This window comes from Micrasema longulum, unplaced genomic scaffold (assembly GCF_059751315.1).
Source record: "Micrasema longulum isolate JH-2025_06_02 unplaced genomic scaffold, ASM5975131v1 h1tg001159l, whole genome shotgun sequence".
NCBI classification, from domain to species: domain Eukaryota; kingdom Metazoa; phylum Arthropoda; class Insecta; order Trichoptera; family Brachycentridae; genus Micrasema; species Micrasema longulum.
The window spans coordinates 48,981-73,179 of NW_028278346.1; the positions used below are offsets into that span (position 1 = coordinate 48,981).

General features: G+C 31.3%; 1 protein-coding gene across 1 annotated transcript in view; it reads left to right on the forward strand.

Moving 5' to 3' along the window:
• The window catches only part of side-IV (sidestep IV transmembrane protein), a gene marked incomplete at its 5' end in the record, with an annotated part of 129,095 nt that overhangs the window by 28,900 nt on the left and 75,996 nt on the right, over nt 1-24,199 (forward strand). Inside the window, one exon of the mRNA XM_088233867.1 lies at nt 13,992-14,122. Within this exon, the coding sequence (XP_088089993.1) occupies nt 13,992-14,122 (131 nt within the window). The remainder of the gene's footprint in view (nt 1-13,991; nt 14,123-24,199) is intronic.

The window sequence follows — 24,199 nt, forward strand, 5'->3', positions numbered from 1 at the left end:
ATTTCCATTCAAAATAAACGTAAAAAAATCATTTTTCAATAAAAAATTATATAAGATCTATGAATAATTAGTTTCATATTTTCAACAATACTTTGAGTTTGTCCAAATTTTGTAGGGTTGATAAATCCACCTGGTGCATGAAGAAGTAAAGAAATTATAAAAATAACATTTTCAGGCGTTGCCTAGTATGTAGGTGAAATAATTCAATTAGATGAATCTCACCCGCATAATAGAGGTTTCAGCTCTTTAACTTCACAAACATCAACAGATGAAAGAATTAAAGGAATATAGATGTTTTTATATGGGCAGAATGGTAAATGTTACACAGTGGGTAAAGTGGCCACTTAAACCAGCCATTGACAGGTCATAAGCCCTGTCGATGCCTAGACTTCAATATTACCTTCTCTTAAATGTTCTTCATCTCTGTTGTACATGTTTTCATAATTTCGTTTAGAATCACCTCAACCGTTTAAAATACATGACTTTTCTTTGGTCATGTCGAGAGCCGTTTTCTTTTTGTTTTTTGTTTGAGTTTTTTATATTTATTTATGTATTTGGGAAACAACTAATTCATCGTCATTATTTGTCATCTCCCTTGTTGGAGGATATAGCGTCCTAAAAGAGTCTTCAGATATCTATGTACTGCCAGCTCCTGTCCATCAGGTTTGTGTCTGTTCGTAGTTCTGACGAACTGCCAACGAACAGTCAGCAGTAGACGTCCAGGACGTCGAGAATAAAATAGGCAAGCGTGTTAAGGCTCCCAGGAGGCATCCGCAGTATATGGCCCAGACAACCATGTCGCCTCCGCTTAGTGACAGTTGTCACCGGAGTTTTACCGCGTCCATTTTCTTTTTTCTTCGTTACTTACAAAATCAAACCACCGCACACCGAAGATTCATCATGTATAAATATTTAAAACTCAGTATTTTGCTGTTTTGGGCCCTAGTGAGGTGCCACGATTCGCATCCGTAGAGGATAATAGGTGTTATGCTGTTATGTTTTCACTTAGAAAATATTCAATCTTTTACTTTACATAATTTTGTGCAATATTTTTAAGTAGCTATGGGAAAAACTCACTAAAACGAAACATGGAAATGCGCGTTAGCAAGAAAAAGGATCTTTCGCATAAACGATCGCGACCACCTTCGTTCGGTTGAATTCTTGCGTAGTAAAGGCTCAGTGCCTTTACGTTTTATGGTGATTAGTGATTACCTTGTGATAGAGGTGTCGTTATTGCCACACGTATCGATTATTAATGTCGTTAATAGTTTATTTTTAGTTTAATAACTTATTGATTGGAAATATCAAATAATTCACAGCCCACTAGAATAACATCAATAATGTACTAATCATTATTGCCTCACTAAATAAGTGTTTAACAAAATAAATATATTATATATAACATATGAGACACTCCTGTCTAGTTTAAAGGATTTTTGAAAATATTTCTTTTTTTTTTCTTAATAACATAATATACTTGTAAAACATAAAAATAATAAGAAAAAATCCCACATACGCATAGCCTTGATTTTATGATTTTAAGATTTTAACAGTTTTACGTTACAGCACGTACGCAATAAAAATACACAGTATAAATATTTTATATAAGAAACAAAAAATAAACTTAATAGAACAAATTAAAACTCAATGTTTCCCAAAAAACAGTATCTCTAATAAATTCTTGTATTTTTTTTAAGAAGACTTTACTCTAGAAACGGTGAACGATCTATAGTGAGGGTTGAATATATTTTTCCATTTTTTAAAAACTTATATGGACGGCATTTGAGCGGGTAGTAAAATGTAATTGTAGCAATATTAATATTATTGGTAATTTCTGTGTTAAGAAAAAATGTGATACCACCATGGGAGGTATGTTTGGAAGGTTCTGTATGCATACCTCGGTAGATAAAAGATGATTTCGTTTTGTTGATAAATATAAAAAGTATGGTCTTGTGTTTTTACTGAATTCGGTAAAATACGAAATTAACTACAAAAAAACAATTTTTTTTGCCATACAAGAAGTCGAGACAAAGAAGTATCTGGTATTGATTGATTTGGTGTTTATTTTGTAGAACTCCATATTTAAACTTATAATTAGAAATCAAACACTGATTTGAGTCTACTGAACACTTTATTTTATTTTTACAAATATAAACATATAAAAATAAAAACTTCGTGACAATTGTTTCGCCTTATTAGGGCATTTTCAAACGAATGTGAAGATTATTTGGATTGAATGTCCTTATATAGTTATATAATTCAAGGTGTGTTCAGTGTAAGTGTAAGTGTTCAGTAGACTCAAATCAGTGTTTGATTTCTAATTATAAGTATCGGGTAGTTAGTAATTATTAGTAAATGGTTTGTTATTATTATTTTAGTGGAATATCATCAGCATCTCGGATTTTCGGAACAGGTTAATCATTACATTTTCTCAGAAGTATATTTCCATTTCTTGTCTATATGAACTTATAACCATATTCTTTTGTGGCTTTGGCGAGCCAGAGCAGTTTTTTATTTCCTGGATTTAGTTTATAATTTATGGTATGTATATTTGTTCCTTAGATTCACTGTATTTCAAGTCCTTGGTAGTTATATATCCTTTGTTTTTGTTTTATTGAAGACTTTTTTTCTTTGTCTCTTGAGGTAAATGGAGTTCTTACATTTTATTTTTACCGATTGAAATAGTAATCGACGATATTATTTTTTATCATGTCTCCAAGATCTAAATTTATAAATAATCGTTCTATCAGGAATTTCCTATTTTTTCAGTTGGACTCACTTGAATTTCAACAGAGTTATTAAGAGCGATTTGTTCGATTTGCGATCTGATTAAGACGAAGTTTAACATTTTTATTTTCTTTTTGTATTTCCTTTAATTATTTTGTTTCTAAATTTCAAAATCAACAATTTTCTTTGAAAAAAAATCTTATGATTTGCTGAAAGATTCGAAGGTTTCTATCGCTATCGTTTTTTTTATTTCTTCGTACCCATCCGCGATTCTATTAATTTCTATTTGTAGCACTGTTATCAAATTTGAAATGTCTACGGTCGTTTGAGATGTAGTTGGTGACAGCGTGTGAGTTCAGATTTTTTTCATTTCTGGTCACATGTTTGTGAAGTTAAAGAGCTGAAACCTTTATTTATGCGGGTGAGATTCATCCAATTGAATTATTTCACCTACATACTAGGCATCAACTAACATCAACAGATGAAAGAATTGAAGGAATATAGATGTTCAAATATAAGCAGAATGGTGAATGTTACACAATGTGTAAAGTGGCCACTTCAACTAGCCATTGGCAGGTCATAAGCCCTGTAGATGCCTAGACTTCTTTATTACCTGCTCTTAAATGTTCTTCATGTCTGTTGTAATATGTTAATATAAACAGATCCCCAGGGAGTTGAATCCAGTTCTTGTCTACAAAAATTTGGACAAACTCAAAATATTGTTGATAACTTTAAAAATAAAATAGGATATAATTCATTAGTTTAGTATACATTGATTAAGAAGTATGTGTAGCTTTGGAATCGGTCAGTAGAAAAAATAAAATTTGTGGTTAAAAACAAAGTTGTATTACATCTATTTTGTATTTGCTATTATTTAATGTTTTAGAAAACAACATATTATGTAAGTATTTATAGTTTTCTTCTTCTTTTTAAGCCTTATTTTCTCCACTGCTGGATAAAGGCCTCTTCCAAACGTCTCCATTCCTTCCTCACCCGCTTTTATCATCAATGTTTTACCGGAAATAAAGGCGATGTCATCGACCCATCTTTTCTGTGGTCTTTCAACACTTCTTTTGTTTGCCCATGGTCTCCATTTAATAATTCTGGGTGTCCACCTGCCATCGTTTTGCCTCGCCAAGTGTCCTACCCACTGCCAATTAAATTTTTCTTCACGATTCATGAAATTCACGACGTTACTTTATTTCTCATTCTATCTTTTAGACATACACCAAACATCTGTCTTTCCATGGATGGTTGCGTGCATTTCAATTTCTAGCTAGTATTTATAGTGAAATGTCATTAGGTTTTTATTTATTACAAAATTCTCTCATTTTTTTATTTAAATAATCTGTTTTTACTATTTCAACTGTCTAGTAATATATTAGTATGTATATATAAACATTTTCACGTTTTTCATATGTTTGCAATGTAAGAATAAAATTTCATCAGTCACAACTATTCATTTTAAAATTCAGTAAAAGCATTTTAAATGTAAATACACATTGATTTAAAATTTCAAAACTTTTGATATAACCGTACGATTATAAATCCGCCATCCGAAACACCTCCCGAAAAATAATTCTTCAAAAATATAACGAGTCGAATAATTTGATCCGCTGCCATCAAAACGAAATAAAATATCTCGCAAATAATCCTCCTTTTTCGATTCGTATATAAAACAAACGCCGGTACAATTTAAACAACCTATTTCCATTAATTCAAAGCCTACGCCTACCCTTGGCTGGACGGTCGTACTAGAGCAGCGTCGCTTTACCCAGTAATTACATCAGCAAACCTCATTAAGAGAATTTTAATTCTTCCCTTCATCCCCCGACGCTGTGAGTAAAGCCTACATCCCTTAGAACCTTTTCTCTAACGTTTGTTAGCTATACTATGGGTACACTACCTTCACCCGGAAACTGGCTGTGAAATGAGAAAAAACGAACCTACCCATTAAGTCACTCTAATAAGCGCCCAATAACACAATTCGGGGTATGATTACCCTTAATTAGTATTGTTCAAAGGCAACAAAATATAGAATTAATGATTTTATTTAATAGATGATTCGTTATATTTTCTGAAAGAAATATTTGCATTTTTTTTGTATTTTTACTTGGTAATATATATTATCATGTTGAATAATAGGAAACAAGTAATTATAGAACGGTATACAATTCTCAGACCTCCTGAAGCTCAATCACAAATAACTGTCGACGTGCTTAAAAACATGCTAAGCATTTGAGCGATCACAATAAACAATAATAAATATGCTTAAGTTATCGCAGTCATAAGTCAACCCGTGAGTAATCTCCAAGTCAACGCTCGTGTCGGCTTGTTTTTTGTTTTCCTCGTAAATAAATACAGTTAACTGGCGAAAAATCGGTGTTTACTATAAAAAATAATACAACATATTGTATTTGAAAATAGTAAGGAGTATCTAATACAAAAAAGTGAAAATTAAATTACAATAACTGTGGCGACTGCTTTTCTTGACATTTGGCTTGCCAACCGCCGGCTACATGCAATGAATAGCATGATAAATAATAAATTAAACAATGAAAATAGTAGTTTTGGAATATTTTCCATATTTACAACGGTGAAATTCAAATATGTGATTGCACAGCAGAATAATACGTCGCGAAACGTAAATATTTTCACATTTAATATAAGGTGTTCATGGATGTTTCATTGTGATCGCGAATACGATAAACAACCATGGTAAGACATTGTTATCACGTCGCTTATTACCACGTCGATAGTTATTTGTGATTGAGGTACTGGGCCGCAATTACAAACGCTATCTTCGTCAGTAAATATTAAGACGGAGTCGGCTCTATCTGCACCTCGATACGTGCTCTGAGATAGACAGGAAAAAATATTATTATTATATTTATTTTATATTATGGCAATATTTTTGTCAAACCTTAAAGGTCATGTAATCTTATGCATGTGTTCTTATTACTCCCAAGTTTTAAAACCAAGCGTATATATGCCGCTATATGTGCAATAACACATGCAATTAACCCGCCGATGAACAATTTACAATATATACAAAAAGTAAAATAAATCAATATGGCAGTATTTAGCCACATTATCTCTGCATCTAGCCATTCGGTTTTAACACTGACAGTTATGTCGAAATTCGATTCGATTTCAAAAATTTCTCTCAAACAAAAAATATTTCTCTTTCGTATTTAAAATAGGCTTTTAAAAAAAAGTGGCCACCTCAGAACGATTTAAAATTTATAATAAATCGTAACAAAAGCAAATATTGCAGGGTGCAACATAATTTTTGTCACATTTAATGAGTAGATACGTGTACCGTGGGGTATTTTTGCCCTCGATACATACCGATATACGTACCTCAAAACTTGAAGATATAGAGTCAGTAGTGTATCTTCGTGATCGCTCGGGAGAATTTATTTTGAACAATGTTTGAGTATATCCAAACACTTCCAGACTGGCTGAATTCCCTCCTTAGGGAGTTATTCATATTTAAAAGTCTGCAAGCATTTGGACATACTCAAACATTGTTGAATTACTACCTGGTAAAAGAAGAAGTATAAAAATTGGAAAATTGTTTTCAGGCGTTGCCTAGTGGGTGATCCGGTTCAGCCGGATGAATCTCACCCACGTGATAAAAGTTTCAACTCTTTTACTTCTCAAAAGTCAACAGTTGGAAAAGTTGAGGAAATGTGTATGTTGAAACATGGGCAGAATGCTGAATGTTACACGGTGTGCATAGGGGCTACTTAAATCAACCAATGACAGGTCATAAGCCTTGTAAATGCCTAGACGTCCATATTCCGTTCTCAAAAATATTTTCCCTCGCTTTTGAAATAAATTTGAATTTATTTTTAACTATGATACCATCATGGTAAAGTTATGACGTCTCTGATTGTAATAGCGGCCCTGATCTAGAGACTATGACTCTACCACGGGACTACAATTCGTCTTAATTTAAAATTTAAAAAACGTTTGTATAGTTCGTATTGATAAAGATATAAAAATAAAAATGTGAAAAGTATAATTTTAGTTACACCATAATCGATTGATATTGAGAACATATTCGCATCCAAAATTTAATATAAATATAGAACGTTTAAATTAGGTACGTTTAATAGTTCGATTCCAATTGATTTTTTTGCAAATACTGATTAATGAATGATTTTAATCAATGCTTCAAATATTTTCATTAAATCTTTTAAAATTTCGTGCATTTTACATACTATTTAAAGGCAGTATTTATCAACAAAATGTTCACATATTGTAATGCATAATTTATTATTAATTTGAATAATTTGATACACAAAAATATTATAACTGTACGGAAATAATATATTTGTAATAAGTTAGGTACAAAGGATTGTAATCCAAATGACTAAATTAGCTTATTCGTATAATATAGTTTATGTAAATACAATGCGTATATCCATTTCAAAACGCATTCAATCAAAATACTTCAATAAAATCTCACCTAAGTAAATATCAACTCGAGGTAATAGCACTGTGGAATAATACAACAAAGATTTTTGTAAAATGGTTTTTATGTTTATACGATTTTTATAAATTCTTAAACACAGTTCTGAATAAATTCTTTGAAAGTTTCTTATAAATATAAAAACACCAAAATCGCCTTATTCCTATTCAATCTACGTCTATCAATCCGAGAATTTCAGACATTCCTTCCAAGGATATCAGATTCTCCATACTAGGAACTGCGGTGGTCAATTGTTCGGCGGAAGAATTCGTTTATAAAACCTCTGAATGAGGAAATACATCCTTTATCCAATCTTGACTTGTATTTTTTGTCACAGAACATAAAGTTTAATGGGAAAGCTTTTTTCGTCGGTCAATATTGAGAAGGATTTCTGACTTTTTCTGCGAACATTGGTTTTTATTCGATTGCGAAATAGCGCCACCAGATGTCACTAGGTACCTTACTGAAGTCCTTCATCCCCTCCTTTTTCTGCCCCGCTCGAGTTTATGGAGCGTGTAAAAATATTTGAAATTATAATTTTTGACTTATTTCGAGGTCTGGCTTTCTCTTGGTCTTTTATGATTTTTTTACCTCTGACTTAGGTGCCTTTCTTAAATATTTGAATACGGCGGTTGGGGCCCATTCTTTAATGATAAAAACGTGTTTTATAGACCTTGAATGCTGTTCAAAACACTTTGAAAAAACGATAAAATAATGGTGCGGTTGTCAGCTAAAAGAATAGAGAAATTATTTTCAAACCTCCACCACAATTTTGTGAAATGATAATTATAATTTTAATCATTAGTATTTAAAATACGTTTAATTATTATTATCACTTTAAATTAGTTTTTTTATTTTTTTATTTTAGCGTTTTTGAAGTATATTTGTTTCCTTGTATTATATATTCACCAACAACATTACCTTTCACATTTACAATATAATTTGAGATGACACGTAATTAGAATTTACACGTAATATCGGCGGCCTCCGTGGTGTAGTGGTCAAGACGCTTGACTCACGCACGGAAGGTTCCGGGTTCGATTCCCGGTGAGAACACAAAAATTAAAATTTGATTTTTCTCAAGCCTGGGTGCTCTGTGATGTAATTCACCACTGTAATTAGGCCTCCTGGCCTGTTGTGGTGCAAAAAAAATAAAATATGTAAAACAACTTTTAATAAATATTTGTATATAACCATTTACCGAAGGATACTTAGGCTACTGGGCTTGGAGGGCGAGAACTATTAACGGGGGCCCGTCACAATAGATCTTCACAGGTCGCAGTGACGTCAGGAGCTTGCATAGCACTGACCCCCACCTCTAAGAATAATGGACATTACATTTTCGCGAAAAAGCATAAAATAAATAATGAAGTTTTACATAAACACTTTAAAAGTCCTTCAAAGGTAGTCATTTATACTAAGCATTACTTGACAATATTCCTCTTTATAAAGTACGAAAAGCCTTATTTGAATATTCGTATGTCTCGGTAATGTTAATTGTTTGTTTTTCGCTTCATCATTACGGAAATTGAAACCTCCTGTAAGGTTTTTAATTTGGTCCTAATAGTTTGGCTTTGTACTTTCTTTTTTCTGTTTATGCCCTTTGATACTTTTTTCATTTCCGTTGTATCCGAAATAACAGTCCTATCCAAATATTTGTCAAATAATAATAAGTCTTTGTAGACTTTGTAAAAATTGTGTTTTCAGTTGTGCGCCGGGAACTGTTTTGTTTTTCAACGTGGTCCTGTTGGAGAATATAATTGAACTTAGTTAGGCAGAAAGCAGCCAGCCATAGAAAAGTGAAACTGAGATAATAGCACTTTTGTAAAAAGAGTAAATAATCAAATCTTCACATTAGTTGAAATGTTTTCTACTTTGATAAATAACAAATAATGCGTAAATAATTGATTGAATGGGCATTAGAGTGGGCCGATGATGTATGAGGTTTTTTATTTTTTTAGACATCAAAGTGAAAGGGGTCTAAAAAGTTGCATTTTGGCAAGTTGCACATTGAACGTAAAAATTATTTAAAAAAATATTCCATACTACTTTTGGCCCTCAACCGAGGTTTGAAGTTTATCACTGCCTAAACATTTTGTTAATTATCTGTATTGATAAAATTATTTTTTGTTAGTAAAGAAATGACTTAATCACATTACAAATTCGAACGCGCTTTAAAACTACGCGCTTTACACTCCGCGGAACTAATTCCGTCGAGCGCCTGGCTAATATTGACAAAAACAATGGCCTATTAAAACAATGCTACCCATTTATTACAAAACAAAGTGCAACTCACGCCCTTCGATACTTATTTAATAAGATTTAATGCACATTATAACATTTAATAAGACTGATTTTCTTACTTAACCCTTAGACTGCTAAACAACGATATATCGTTGTTGTTAATCCCTATCATAAAGTTCTAACTAGACTGATGCTGACGTCACGATCCCCAAAAGGGTAAATTAATTTGGGAACTGCTTGTTGCACTTAACCGTCAGTGGTATAAAACATTTTCAAAACATAAAAATGACTTATTCGACGGGTTATTATTCAGTTTCGTACCTATTTCAGCCCTACGGAAAATTTAATACAAAAAATGTTTTCTTACGCGCGGTAAAAATTTGAACATTAAATTGTGTACAGCAAAGTTTCTTGAAAATTAATAATAAATAATATAAAATATTTTAATAAAAACGAACTACTTTGAACGACGTCACTTGTTCATATGAATCATCTAAGATATATTTTACTCAAATTTTGTTTAGCATGCATTGATGGAAGTGGTAGGTTTGATAATAAGGGCACTTTGCCCCGCAATCAACAAAAAAACCATCATAATACTGTCGTTTCAATAATAACTATTAAAACAATGCGCCTTGAGATTGCTGTGCGAGATCATTTTTGTTTGTTTTTATTTTCGATTAAGAAAGGGTTTACAACCGCTGTACGAGAATGTGTTGCGGGCGGCACGAGTTGTCTATCTTGCTCACTCCACTGGGCTTGAATTAGATATTTATGAAATGGAAGATTTTTCTTGGAATTGCTATTAATTTTTAAAACAGTAGTGTGTTTGGAAAACAACGTATTCGATAAAATATTTTTAAAATGTATTAATAATAAGATTTCTGATTAGATTCTTGAAAAACTGCGTAGCAGCGTAAGAGTTAAATACGAAATGACTGCCGGTATCCTCCAAAAAATCGACTTTCTCGAAAACTTCATGCTCTGGTTGAGGGCCAAAAGTAGTATCGAATATTTTTTTTTATATTTTCTGCATTCTGAGTAATCCAAAGGGCAACTTTTTAGACCCCCTTTCATTTTAAAATTCGGAAAAAAAAATATCGGCCTACCCTATTATACATGTTGAACTTGATACTTTCAATTAACTATTTCTTAAGTACCTATACCGGCCCAACCTTATGGGCATTTACTTTGTGGAACGACATAATTGAAGTATTTAATAATTACTAAAAAATTGGTTTTTAGACCACTTGAGTTCATTTCGAAGTACTGCTAGTTTCGGAAGACTCAATACCTTCCATCTAGTCTGGCAACTGTCTACATTAATTTATTTAGGAAAAAAAGGATTTCTGGAGGCATTAATCTTTCATCTCGTGATGTGAGTGTTTTCTGTTTGTGATCAACACTATTTTCAGAAGGAAATTATTTATTTTTTTGTATGAAAGCGGCCTGGCTGTTTTGAGTGGAACATAGAATTGACCTTCTTACTTCACCTTATAATTCCAATTTCTCATTTTTTCAAAATTGTGGACTTGCTGCTTTCTGCATAACTACTTTCAATTGAAACCCAAAGGCATTTCTGTTTATTCAGTACAAATGATTTAATCATTAACTTCTTTAATATTTACATTTTATTTTGTACTCATGTAACTTCAAGTTGTATTCATGTAATGTACTCACGGACCAAAGTTCCCAGGTTTAAATCCCACTCTACCACAACTCGATTTCCATTTTTCCAGCACAAGTTATTTATGACTTTTTTACTTTTAATGTACCGAAAGGAAGCACTTACTCACTTCTGGTCGAACAATAAGGAGAGATCTCAACAAAATGTTCGTACGAGGTTTTCCCAAAGCACGAATTACATCACACCTAATGCCCGTACGACTTCTGCTCAGAGACATCTCTCCTTTATCGCACCGAGCGTGTTTAACATTTTGGAAGAATGAATTAAGCTCTCAAGGACCAAAAATATTTTCAAGAGAGGAGTTAAAGACTGGATTTTCCTTAGTGGGAGAGTTGAGTGGATAAACTCCTTGATGATTTTTCGAATGTTTGAGTTTGCTATTTACCATATTATTGTGCCATTTATTTATTTATTTTTATTATAATTATGTTTTTTTATTCAATATAATATTTGTGGTGATATACTCGGATGACTGTGTCAACTAATTACTCGTCCTAACTCATCACAGGACTTTTAGTCCCATAAAATTAGGACTTATGTCTTAAAAAGTGTGTAATAAACTACTTGTAATTTTATATTACTTATTTACTCCGTATTCAAGATTTTACATAGGTAAATTCATCAATAAAGTTTATAATTTAAAAATAATCGGAACCTTATATTAAAGCTAACACTGATTTTTTTCGGACAAAATCCGACAATCATTTCGTCTTATAAGGGCATTTTTAAACGAATTTCTAAATAAATCCGTAGACTCAAATAAGTCTTTCATTCGAAACAAATTCGACGCGTCGACCTATCAACACACTTAGACGCACCCTATATAGTAAAAAAAAAAAAAAAGTAGGTACCCGAAAACGTACCCATAGTTTAACAAATTACAACAGGGATGGAGAATACCTGAAAGAAGGTAATATGGAAGTCTAGGCATTTACAGGGCTTATGACCTGTCAATGGCTGGTTTAAGTAGCTTCTTAACACACTGTGTAACATTCACCATTTTGCTTATGTTTGAACATCCATATTTCTTCAATTCTTCAATTTGTTGATTTTAGTGAAGTAAAATTGATCGGAACCAGCATGAACACGATCACAATACTAGAGAAAAGAACAAAATTAGACTTCCATTTAGGAAAAAGGCAAAGTCACAAAATTCAATTTTATTAAAGCAATTAAAAAGTATTACGAAATGGAAAAAAATATTTATGAAGAAAAAAACATATCAAAATTTAAAATAATGGTCAAGGCATATGTGATAAACAATTTATAAATTAAATATATTCGCAATGTTATTATTAGAACACACATAACAATATGTATGATATGTGTGCCCTACTTTAAGATTTAAATAAAAAAAAATAAAAAAAGAGCTGAAACCTTTATTGTTGCGAAGAAATTCATTTGACTGAATTATTTCACATACTAGGCAACGCCTGAAAACAATTTCCCAATTTTTTAACCCATAGTTACCGAGTTTTTTTATTCATACCAGGGATACATTCATTGAGATTTCACATACCACCAAAAATGGAAGAATAAAAGATCTTGGCATATGAAAAAAAAAAGGATTTTAATGTTTTTCAAACAACGTTCATTTTTTTATGGATCCCAAACAGTTTTTATAATTTCGAGCCATTTATTTCTTTTTGCTAGATTTTGGACAATGGACAATCTCAAATTTATTGTGTATTTAAAAACGTTTTCTTACAGAGCATTCCTGTCAGAAAGAAAAGCTTCGCTATTGTACCGTCAGGCGAAGTTTGACATTTATAATATGTAATACTCGTACTTATATTTGAATATTATTGATTTTAAGGTTTGTTTATTACTTTAAACAAATACTTCCCAGTGAAAATTTACACAATTATCTTGACAGTGTTGGTCCCAACGCAACGGTTACACACTTTTACGGCACTAGGGGCCGTTCTGGTTTCGATTCTAAACGCCAAGCTCCCGTCAAACCCAAGAGGCGGTCAAAAAACGACTAAATACGCGCTTGGCAGCATTGAGCGTTTGAGTATCAGTTAAGTGTCATCATTTTTGAGGGCTCGGGGCTCGTCTACGTGTATCAATAAGTCGATGGTTCTACGCGAACATAGTAAATTGTAACTCTGGTAAAAATAATATTATTGACACAAAAGGGCATACGAGTACATTTATATATGTAAACAATTAATAATTATCCAATTTACAAATACATGTAAAAATTAATAATTATCCAATTTACAAATACAACACAATTAAAAAATTGTAACTGGAATAATAATTCGCTAAAAATTTTGACGTCACACTTCAGCCCGCCAAGTGCGTTTATAACAAGCTTTGCGTACACGTATTTCGCGGCATTTTTCCCATAGGAAGCTTAGTTTTCAGGTAATGAAAAAATTATGAAAACGCGTTAGTTTTTTATTTCCGAGAATTTCGTGTATCGCATCAGGGTACGTATTCTGGTGGGAAGTTAAAAGTTATCTTCAATTTTATTTACAAAGTAAAATTAAGTTTTCTTTATGAAAAATAGAATATGTTTACAATTTTTTTTCCAAACATGTTCAATTACCGGTTACCGACGAAAATATTTTGAATTTTCATACAAATATACACATTTTCGTACATAAATATCGATATTAGTTCATACCGTCTCAGTTTTACCGATGAAGATAGCCGTTCATAATCGCGGCCCTGGGATTCTAATATATCTCAGAACGTGATTGAGATGAGTCGTTAGAGTATCAAATGTTCTTAAATATCTTTTATATGGTGTATAATTTATTACTGTTATGATAAAATTTCATTCACTCTAAATATTTTCTCAAGATATATTTCTAGTTTAACATTAGCTTTTCTCTGTTGCAGACATGCCGTCAGTGGTGTTGAAACTCGGTTCTACCCTTAACGCTGATGACATTAAGGAAGGGGATGATGTTTACTTCGAGTGCAATGTTCGGGCCAACCCTAAAGCCTATAGGCTCTCCTGGTACCACAATGTAAGTAAATTCAACTCATTATGTACATTATGCTTTCATTTCTGCGCAGGCGAAATCCACATTTATTTATATCTAAGAATTTTTCTAACAAATAATGACGAGAACTAAACATTATGCTTTAAAAACACAATAATGTTACATTAATATGTTTGTTTAATTATGTTAATCACCCAGTTCTGGGTTAGCGGGCAAAATTATTTCTGTAAGGGGTGATATTATAAGTTTTTGAACTATTTCAAAAATTCTAATTGAAAACATATACGTAATTTCAAATAACATTTCCGAGGAGTTTTTGGAAAAAAATCATTTAGAGACATGCAAATGACAATATTTATTTACAGACGTGTTTATATTTTTAACTATAATATTAATTACTAAAGCAGAATAAAAAATATGATTCATTATTAATCAACAACTTATCGCAAAAAAATATTATTATTACAAACGTATCATCTATATTCTAAGCGAGTATGAAAAAGTACATATTATAATATATAACACAATGTAAAATCAGGAGGTATCAAGAATTACATATACGTAATGCAGCTTAAAAGTATGTGATTTAAGTAAAAACTACACAATACAAATTAAAAGAATATTAAAAAGTTTCCAAAAATTACCAAATATACATAATAAAAGCCAAAAAAGTATTTAAAGGCATAAACATTATTTAAAAGTACGTATACCAGCTAAAACGGTAAAGTATAAAAAAATAAGATTTTAAGATGCGCATTCTCTGGATCAAATAATATTATTTATTCGTGGTACTTCTAGAAAAAATAATTTTTAAATTCGCACGTCCTATTATTTATTTGGTAAAGAAAAAGTATCGCTATGATTTTGATTTTGTTTAAAAACAATTTACTTACTATTAATTATGTGTTTTAAAAAAAACGATGTTTTGAGAAAGGGCCTTTTTATCACAATCTTCTCATAAAAACACCGTACGATGATTTGTTATTTTTATTACTTAATAATTAAAATAATAAATCATTGTCAAAATAACAAGCTACATTTATTTGATATTCTTAAGGCTTAAGCTAATATTTATAAATCATTGTAAAAATAACAAGCTACATTTATTTGATATTCTTAAGGCTTAAGCTAATATTTATAATATGTCATATACCTACCCTTAGCATGCAATGACAAAACTAAAAGGTTAAAATGAATAAAAAATAAAATTCAATTCAAATTCAAAAAGGCATCTCAGCAAAATAAAATATTGTGTATTCAAAATATAATTAAATAACACATAAAAATTTTAATTACATGTAAATTATATGTTTTTTTTACGTGTCCTACTATATAAAAGTTGACAAACTTTATTGTGAACAGTAATGGATAGCGGAGTCTTACATTTTTTTTTAACTAATGGCGTAGTGATTAAGTGGCTCGCCTCACACACGCTAGGTACTTGGGTTTGATTTCCGGTGAGATGACAAAAATTGAATGTGTTATTTATTTATTTTGTATTTATTTTAATTCCCCATTTTAATTGATACTCCAGGCAGTTACTTGTTTCAAGGCAATAAATTAATTTAATCGATTTTATACTTTAAATATTTTTTAGACAATAAAATATTAATTTATCATCTATGATTCCTTGGTATTCTCATTTACCTATATGAATTATTTGAATTTGTTTCGATTATTTTATTTTTTTGATTACGGATATAAAAAGAAGCTTTAAATGGCTTCTTTTTTTAGAATAGTATGTACTTAGTTTTTTTTAGTGAGTATCTATATTTGAATATGTATATTTTGTATTAATACCTACTTGATATCTATATATATTGTTTTTTCCCAGCAACCTTTAATTGTATCACAAACATGTCATTTCTTAGTGGGATTTTTTATTTTTTACTTATAATAAAAAAAGTAAATTGCAAAACTAATACATAATAATAAAAAATAAGAAAAATAGGTTAAAAAAATATTTGAATAGACTCCCTTTTTCATTGGAGTATTTCTTAGTATGAATTTAAAAAATATATATTTAACGTTTATAAAACAACAATTGGTCGCCATTAATCAACTTTTTTTACCCATTCTTTTCTCAGCAAGTAGAATCATCTAATTTACGGGCGTGCATATTAAATACTCTATTTCTTGTGTGTACATATAACATTTACACGTGAGAGTTTGTATTTGTCCTGTTGGAAGCCCCGCCGGGCCTCCGGGCCTCCTCTCCCCCCGATCGCGGTCAAGCGAGACAATTAATTGGCCTGGTCCCAAGACATCTGACATTAATTCAAATGTCCCTGGCCACAAATAGAAGGAGCTTTGAAAGTCTCAGAACATCCCCTTCCCACATTACTATTTATCTCTTCAAGTATGCACCACGGGGCGGACCCAACTCAAAATGGATTAAACACGAGAAAATAAAAATAACCCTTCAAGTATCACAGTCAAATTAAATTCATGAAGACATTCTGAGAAAGCTACCTACAGCTAAATATGCGTCGGATTAAAAGAAACAACATTAATATAGTCTAACTCTCGCAATTTATATTTTGTCTTCTTCACAAGAACTAAATTAATTAAACTCATTTACCCAATGTATCTTAGTTTATTTATGTTTGTTTTAGTAAAAAAGTTTATGAACCATTATTTTTAAGATGTAATGTTTCCTTTTTATTTAACCGTGAAAGGTATTTTTCTATCCCTTAAGGCGCGGAATGGGCAAACAAGGTATACTGTGGGCGCATCTACTGTCATATAGTAAAGTACTCAAATATTACAAATTGAAAAACAAGAACCTAATATTTACTAATACAAACAATTTTTTTCTATATGTAATACGTGAACACAGATAATCATTCCTAAATATGGGCAAAGAGGCTGTTGTAGCTATAGGCACAATATTAAAAGTCTTACAAGCATGTAAACTTATTTTTTTTTTCCTTAACACTAACGATTGTAATTTTAATTTATTTTATTTTATTTAATACGGTAATTCAACAAAGATACAAACTAGAAAATATATAATTTAAAGGTGTTTGTTGATACAATTTTACATGTAAATATGATTTCTCAAATACATTTTTGAAGTTATAAAGGTCTATGAAAATCTGTCCAGTAAAAAAAAATTTTTTAGCTAAATTATTAGTAGCATAAAAAATATTTTTGAATTTAAAATTATGAATTCCCGCAAAACGGTCATTCCATCGGCCACGCCCTTAATACGTCACGATTCATGTTTATTTGTTCCTGACCATTCAAATTTGTTTAGAACGGTATCACGAATCTTGACGTCACAACAACCAAGGCATGTCACGTTTTTCTAGCAACGTATATTTTTTTTTTTTTAAATTTACATTCATGTATGAAAACACTTCTCCACAACATCCATATTGATTTCGAAAATACAGTGAATTATTCTAAAACCATTTCATATATTTATGTCGGTATTCGTAGTATGTGATATTTCCCTATTATAGAATAGAAAATAGATAGAATTATATTTGTTGTTTTTTTTTTATTTCTTATACAGTACACAATACAATGAAAAAAATAATGTATGTGTCTTCTTATTAATACAAATTATTATTATGGATAACTTATATGCGCCATTTTCGTAATATAATCCCTCAAGGGCACTGTACAAAAAGATTATACATAAATTTAATTTTAACTTGTTTAACATATTACAACAGAGATGAAGAACATTTAAGACAAGGTAATATGGAAGTCAAGGCATCTACAGGGCTTATGACCTGTCAATGGCTGGTTTAAGTGGCCACTTTACACACTGTGTAACATTCACCATTCTGCCTATATTTGAACATCTATATTCCTCACTTCTTTCGTCTGTTGATGTTTGTGAAGTTAAAGAGCTGAAACCTTTATTTATGCGAGTGAGATTCATCTAATTGAATTATTTCACCTGCATACTAGGCAACGCCTGAAAATGTTATTTTTTCAATTTCTATACTTCTTCATGGACCAGGTAATTTATCAATAATATTTTGAGTTTGTCCTAATTTTTTGTAGACAAGAACTGGATTCAACTCCCTGGGGAGCTGTTTATATTAACATATTACAACAGAGATGAAGAACATTTAAGAGAAGGTAATATGGAAGTCTTGGCATCTACAGGGCTTATGACCTGTCAATGGCTGGTTTAAGTGGCCACTTTACATACTGTGTAACATTCACCATTCTGCCTATATTTGAACATCTATATTCCTTCAATTCTTTCATCTGTTGATGTTTGTGAAGCACTTCCGGTATATGTCTAGACTTCCACATATCCTTCTCTAAAATGTTCTCCATCTCTGCTCTTATTTGTGAAGCAAACTTAGAAATCTCCACCAAAAACGGAAAACTAGTTATTGATGCCAAAATAAACCATACATAAAAACATACCTTCTTAAACAATAGCGTAATTCAAAACCATCTCTAAATCTTGGCAAAAACAGATTTCAATTGTACTACTTGACCCCGCAAACTTAGCGTTTTTCGTTGAGTTAGTGAAGCATAATTAGAAATCTCACAATTCTTTTATCAAAGTTTTTCGCAAATATCTCAGTAACTCCTTCAATGTATATCTCTAAGTTTGGTTATACTACCCTCATATGTATGTGCGTATAAAATAGTTAAATATACTAGTTTTTTTATTGGGATCGACCGTCTACTAAATTGTGGCAAGAAAAATATGAAGTCCGACATTGGTCTTTCTAGATGCGAGCCACAGACTTACGTATTTATATATTTGGGTAAAGTCACCTCATTGTGAATTTTTCCTTAAGAAATTTTGATAACTTCCACCATATGGTTCTCAAGATTTATGTTATTGCTTATATAATTATCCTTCCACTTATTGTCAAGGAACGGTTGATAAATTTCCCTCTCGTTTTCTATTTATCATGTAAACATAAATAAGTCAGCCATTACAGCGGCATCCTTAGTCCTGGAGTACTCCTTATGTCCTCGAGGATCTCCCAGGATGGAAATCTTATTGGATTATCTTCCATATTCCACGAGAAAACTCTTTTTCTTTTTATATTATGAAAAATGTTTTATACAACATATTTATTTTATACTCATTACAAAGGTTGTAAATTTGTTATTTGTGGCTTCTTATTCATTAGTTGTGTTTTGATATTGTCTAAATTTTTGTAGACAAGGGCTGGATTCAACCCCGTAGGGCGCTGTTAATATTGACATATTGTTTGTAGAAACATATTTTTAAATAAATATTTCATGTCAACCATATCGAGAACCGAACCCGATTAATGTTAAGCAAACATTAGTCCAGAGCTTACTTCTTCCACTCCTTGACTATGCGGATGTATGTTATCCAGATAAGCATCTGAATTACTTGATAAGTTAGAACGATTGCAAAATATTTGTATTCGTTATATCTTTGATCTTCGTAAATTTGACCACATAACCGAGTATCGCACGCAACTATACTGGTTTAGTATCAGGCATAGAAGAAACATTCACATTCTGTCACTTCTTCGCAATATCTTAAATAATCCCACTTTGCCTGTTTATCTGAGAGAGCTCTTCCAACCTCTTTCACAACACGGACTATCTCTTCGTTCTTTTAATATCCTGGTTTTCGCTCTAACTTTTTTGCCTCCTCTTTCACAGTAGTAGCCGCTCGACTGTGGAATAATCTACCCACTAATGTTAGAGACGCGCCTTCTTTATTTACATTTAAGTCAAGATTGAAATGTCACTATCTAAATATTTAAATTGTTCCTTTATGCTTCTTCTTTTCTTTCTATCCCCTCTCCTCTCTTCATAGTATAGTTTTAATTTTTTATATATATTTTTATTTTGTTAATCTTTGTTTTTAATTTTTGTATAAAATTGTAAGATTCAATATCAATATGTCCATGTATTTGTAATTTTCTCAAACTGAACGGTTTGGGTAGGTAGGAAGAAATTTCCTTAGGGCAAAAATGCACAAAATACACAAATTTACATAGGCACAATTAAATGTTTTTTTTGTCCCGACTTCCGTGTTAAGTCGGGACATATATATTGTATATGTATATAAAGTGTTAAATAAAATAAATCCGAGACATCTTACATAGCAGGCAAACGCGTTGATCATTACACCACGAGGTGGACCAATGAAATAAAATACCTCAGAGTATACTGGAAATGTACATAACAACAAAAATAACCAAAAAATATGATTTTTCTTCAAACAAGCGATGATTTTAAAAATATTTTTATTTTATTTAACATTGGCGTGTCCCTATACTTTTGTTTTATTTATACATTGTTTATCCAAAAAACCAGAACCATCCGAAAATCTTTAAAAGTGCCCAGTTTTCCATGATGTCCAGGACGTACGATATACAAATATGATAACTATTTTTGAAAAACGCAAATGGTAGAAGAAAGTGGGGTGATGTTGAAAACCTAAGGGAAAAACGAAAGTAATTTAAGAACAAAACATATAAATCAAAACTTATTTGTTTTAAATAAAACTTTGGTATTTTCCGTATATTATTAAAAATATGTATTTAAAAATAAAATAAAAAAACATACGAAATTGAATAAAAAACAATGATTTTGCCGTTCGGAATTACCCGAAGCACACGGGGTAATGGTTAATATTAACGTTTTCAGCAAAAAAAACATACCAACTCTTTTGAGCATCTTTCTTCACTGCTACATTCTTTATGGGCCTATAATTGGTTCTTACCTTGAACGGTGTGCTTCTCCATACGAAATGCAGCTCAATACTAAAGAGTTTCGGAGTTACTCGCAGTTCGCCATTACTCTACTCTCCCCTACACAAAAAATGACATTTTGTGATCTTTCTAAACAAAAATAAACTAAATTGGTTCAGTTTATAGGTGCGAACGGGACAACAAAACGTCGGTTTTGTCGATTTTAGCCAAGCATTATCAGTCCGACGTGCAGTTGTCTTTTTCGTGCAGTATCAGGGAAGCATCTGCGAGAGTCACCGTATACCTTTTTTAGTGGTCAGATAAGACTACGGACACCTGACCATTTAAAAAAATATATTAGAGACAAATTCGAAAGCACATGAAGACTGCACATAGCAGACGAGATACAACATAACTTGACGTTATAAAAATAAAAAATCCATTTACAGGCAGTTGCTAAGTGCTTACTAGATTCGACACGCCCAGGAGCACACAAGTCATGATTGTGAATATCTGATCCGATACAAAATGGTCCCGTGATATTTGCCGAATCGTTATCCCTGTTTGCAGAAAGCGAGTCTAATGACATCGTGAGATATGTTAGTAATATAATCCACTGCAGATTAGTTTAGATCTTCGCGTAGGTATACTAATTTTCTTAGGCTGGATAAATTATTCTAATAAACCTACCCAGAGCTTGTGTATGTACGTATTTCTCCCCTCCACGAGAGCACTAATTTTGTCATCTTGTATACTTACTTCATGTACGTTTGTATGTCAATATTAAATTTAGTTTAGTAAAGGCATCACTTTATATTTATTTTTTTTATATTTTTAAAATTAGGACTCACTTTTTTTTATCATATTGTTTGTAAACAGTAGAACTCCGTTTATTTAAACTCCAGTCATCCGAATTGCCAAATTTCGGATCGTTTTAAGGAAATAAAAAAACGTATGCGGGACCTCGCCGCTCGTACACGAGTTTCTTCGTCAAAAGAGTTTTTGCTGGACATTTTTAAGTAAGTTTTTAATGCGATTCAAATTAGCTGTATTATTTCAAAATCAATAAAAAAAATATGTTAAGTAAATCGTGGATATACTGGCAAAAAGCTTTAACTCTAAAATCCCCGTTTCGAGAAATCAAGCTAATAAGTTTTGTTCCAATTTTACTCCCTTATATCTTATTTAAATATAGTAAGATCGACACATCGTACGTTCAACTATGTAACTGAAAAAAGTAAATTTTACAGGAGAGCGTTTTAAATATTTTTTAAAAATCAACTCGTGATATTTCGCTGGTCTTACGTAGTAAAGCTGTGAAATTTGACATAACGCTCTTAATTGAGTAATTTAATAGGATAAAAAATAAATGTTCTTTCTGAGATCACTAGTTTTTGTTTTATCACACATACACACTTATACTTAGCTACGTAACCTGTCATCAACACTGTATGTCCGTAGCTGGCACTTACTTAGTTATTCCTCGGATTTTGTTTTAGATATATACAGTTAAACATTTATACGTTTAAAAAAACATGTTTCAACGGTTTTTATATTTTTTAATATTTGATTTTAAAGTTTTAAAGTTGTAGATTTTTAAAATGCAACAGTCGTATAACTGCGTATGAGGCAGTTACACAGTTGTATGTAAAATGTGTCGAGATGTTAAGTGCTCATTTAAGAAAATGTTTTTAATTACTCCGATTCTTTATTTTATATTAACTAAATATTTAGTTATTTAAAGTTTTAAGCCTGAATCAAATACCCGGTAAACGACTTAACCTTAAATTTATTTAGAAAACTACAGATATATGAAATGTAATATGACTTAGTGTATTTTGCCAGTTTGTAAAGCGTTAAAAACTTTTAACGCTCGAAAAACCTGCATCATTATCATCATTATATTTTCGAGTTAACGTTTTTTGCCAGCATACCCACAAAATGTAACGTTTTCTTTAAAAACCCTGCTTAATTTAATAGTTAAAATAAATAGCCGTTTTTTCGCATATCCGTATAACGTCTGGCACTCATTAATCCGAATAGTTGGAATTTTGCTATAATTTGTAAAATAGTGAATTTTCATTTTTTTTCACTTTCGTTTTCATTCCCGACAATGTCTGCGTTTATTATTATTAGGTACGGATTCATCCCAATAATACAAATGAAAATAAAGGTATTATGGTAAAATACATTTTATCAGTTAGTTTAGATAAATCACTCGCTATGGGCTCAATAGGGAAATATCACATACTATGAATACCGATAAAAATATATTAAATGGATTTAGAAATATTAATTATGTTTTCAAAATCAATATGGATATTGTGGAGAAATGTTTTCAAACATAACTTTATAAAAAATAAATATATAAAAAATTGTCACTAGAAAAACGCGACATATTGATTGATAACTGTGACGTCAATTTTTTTATTACAGTTTTTGCGAATTTCTTACAATAATACAAGTCACCATCATTAATCCCTTTCCGCACCTAATGGTGCATAGGCCACCGCATTGGTACGCAGTGTATCTTGATCATATTTATTACATGAAGGTAAGATAATTAGTCTTACGCTTCAAGTACCAGTCCAGGTACTATGAAATATTTTTCTGTAAAAACACATTTTTAAATGAATATTTCATGCCAACGATATCGGGAAGCAAACCCGAGATCTCTTGCATTGTAGGCAAACGAGCTGACTATTACACCACGAGGCCGACAAGTAATATTATGTTATACATTTAATTGTAAGTATGGTTGCTGGCCATCTCACTAGGTACAAAAACCTATTCTGAGATAGCTAACAATAATTATTAAGTTTTTTTCCAATCACTCAAAATGTACTTTAATTAACAAAAAAAAAATGTTTTTACGAAAAATATCGGTAGTTTCCTTTGCTTCTCAAGATCCTGCGACTGCGGCGCGATGTAATATTATAATTAAGTTGACCTTTACAGCAATTTGATATATTTAGGATTCATTAATTATGATGTAATTAATGCTAGCAGCGTCCTTTCCTATCAAAGGGAAGTAGTGTTACCTTGCTAACCCTCGGTGTTGAAATTGTCAAACGTTGTACTTACTAACAAACTTTTTACTAGGTCTTGATTAAATTGGTGTGGTTAATAACATTTAAATAAGCGTTGCTAGATTCTTGGTTACAGACTATTTATTTTTTAACGACTTTAATGAAGAGCATCAAAATTAAGAATGTTTAAAAATAACTTAAATAATAATTAACATATTACAACAGAGATGAAGAACATTTAAGAGAAGGTAATATAGAAGTCTAGGCATCTACAGGGCTTATGACCTGTCAATGGCTGGTTTAAGTGGCCACTTTACACACTGTGTAACATTCACCATTCTGCCTATATTTGAACATCTATATTTCTTCAATTCTTCCATCTGTTGATGTTTGTGAAGTTAAAGAGC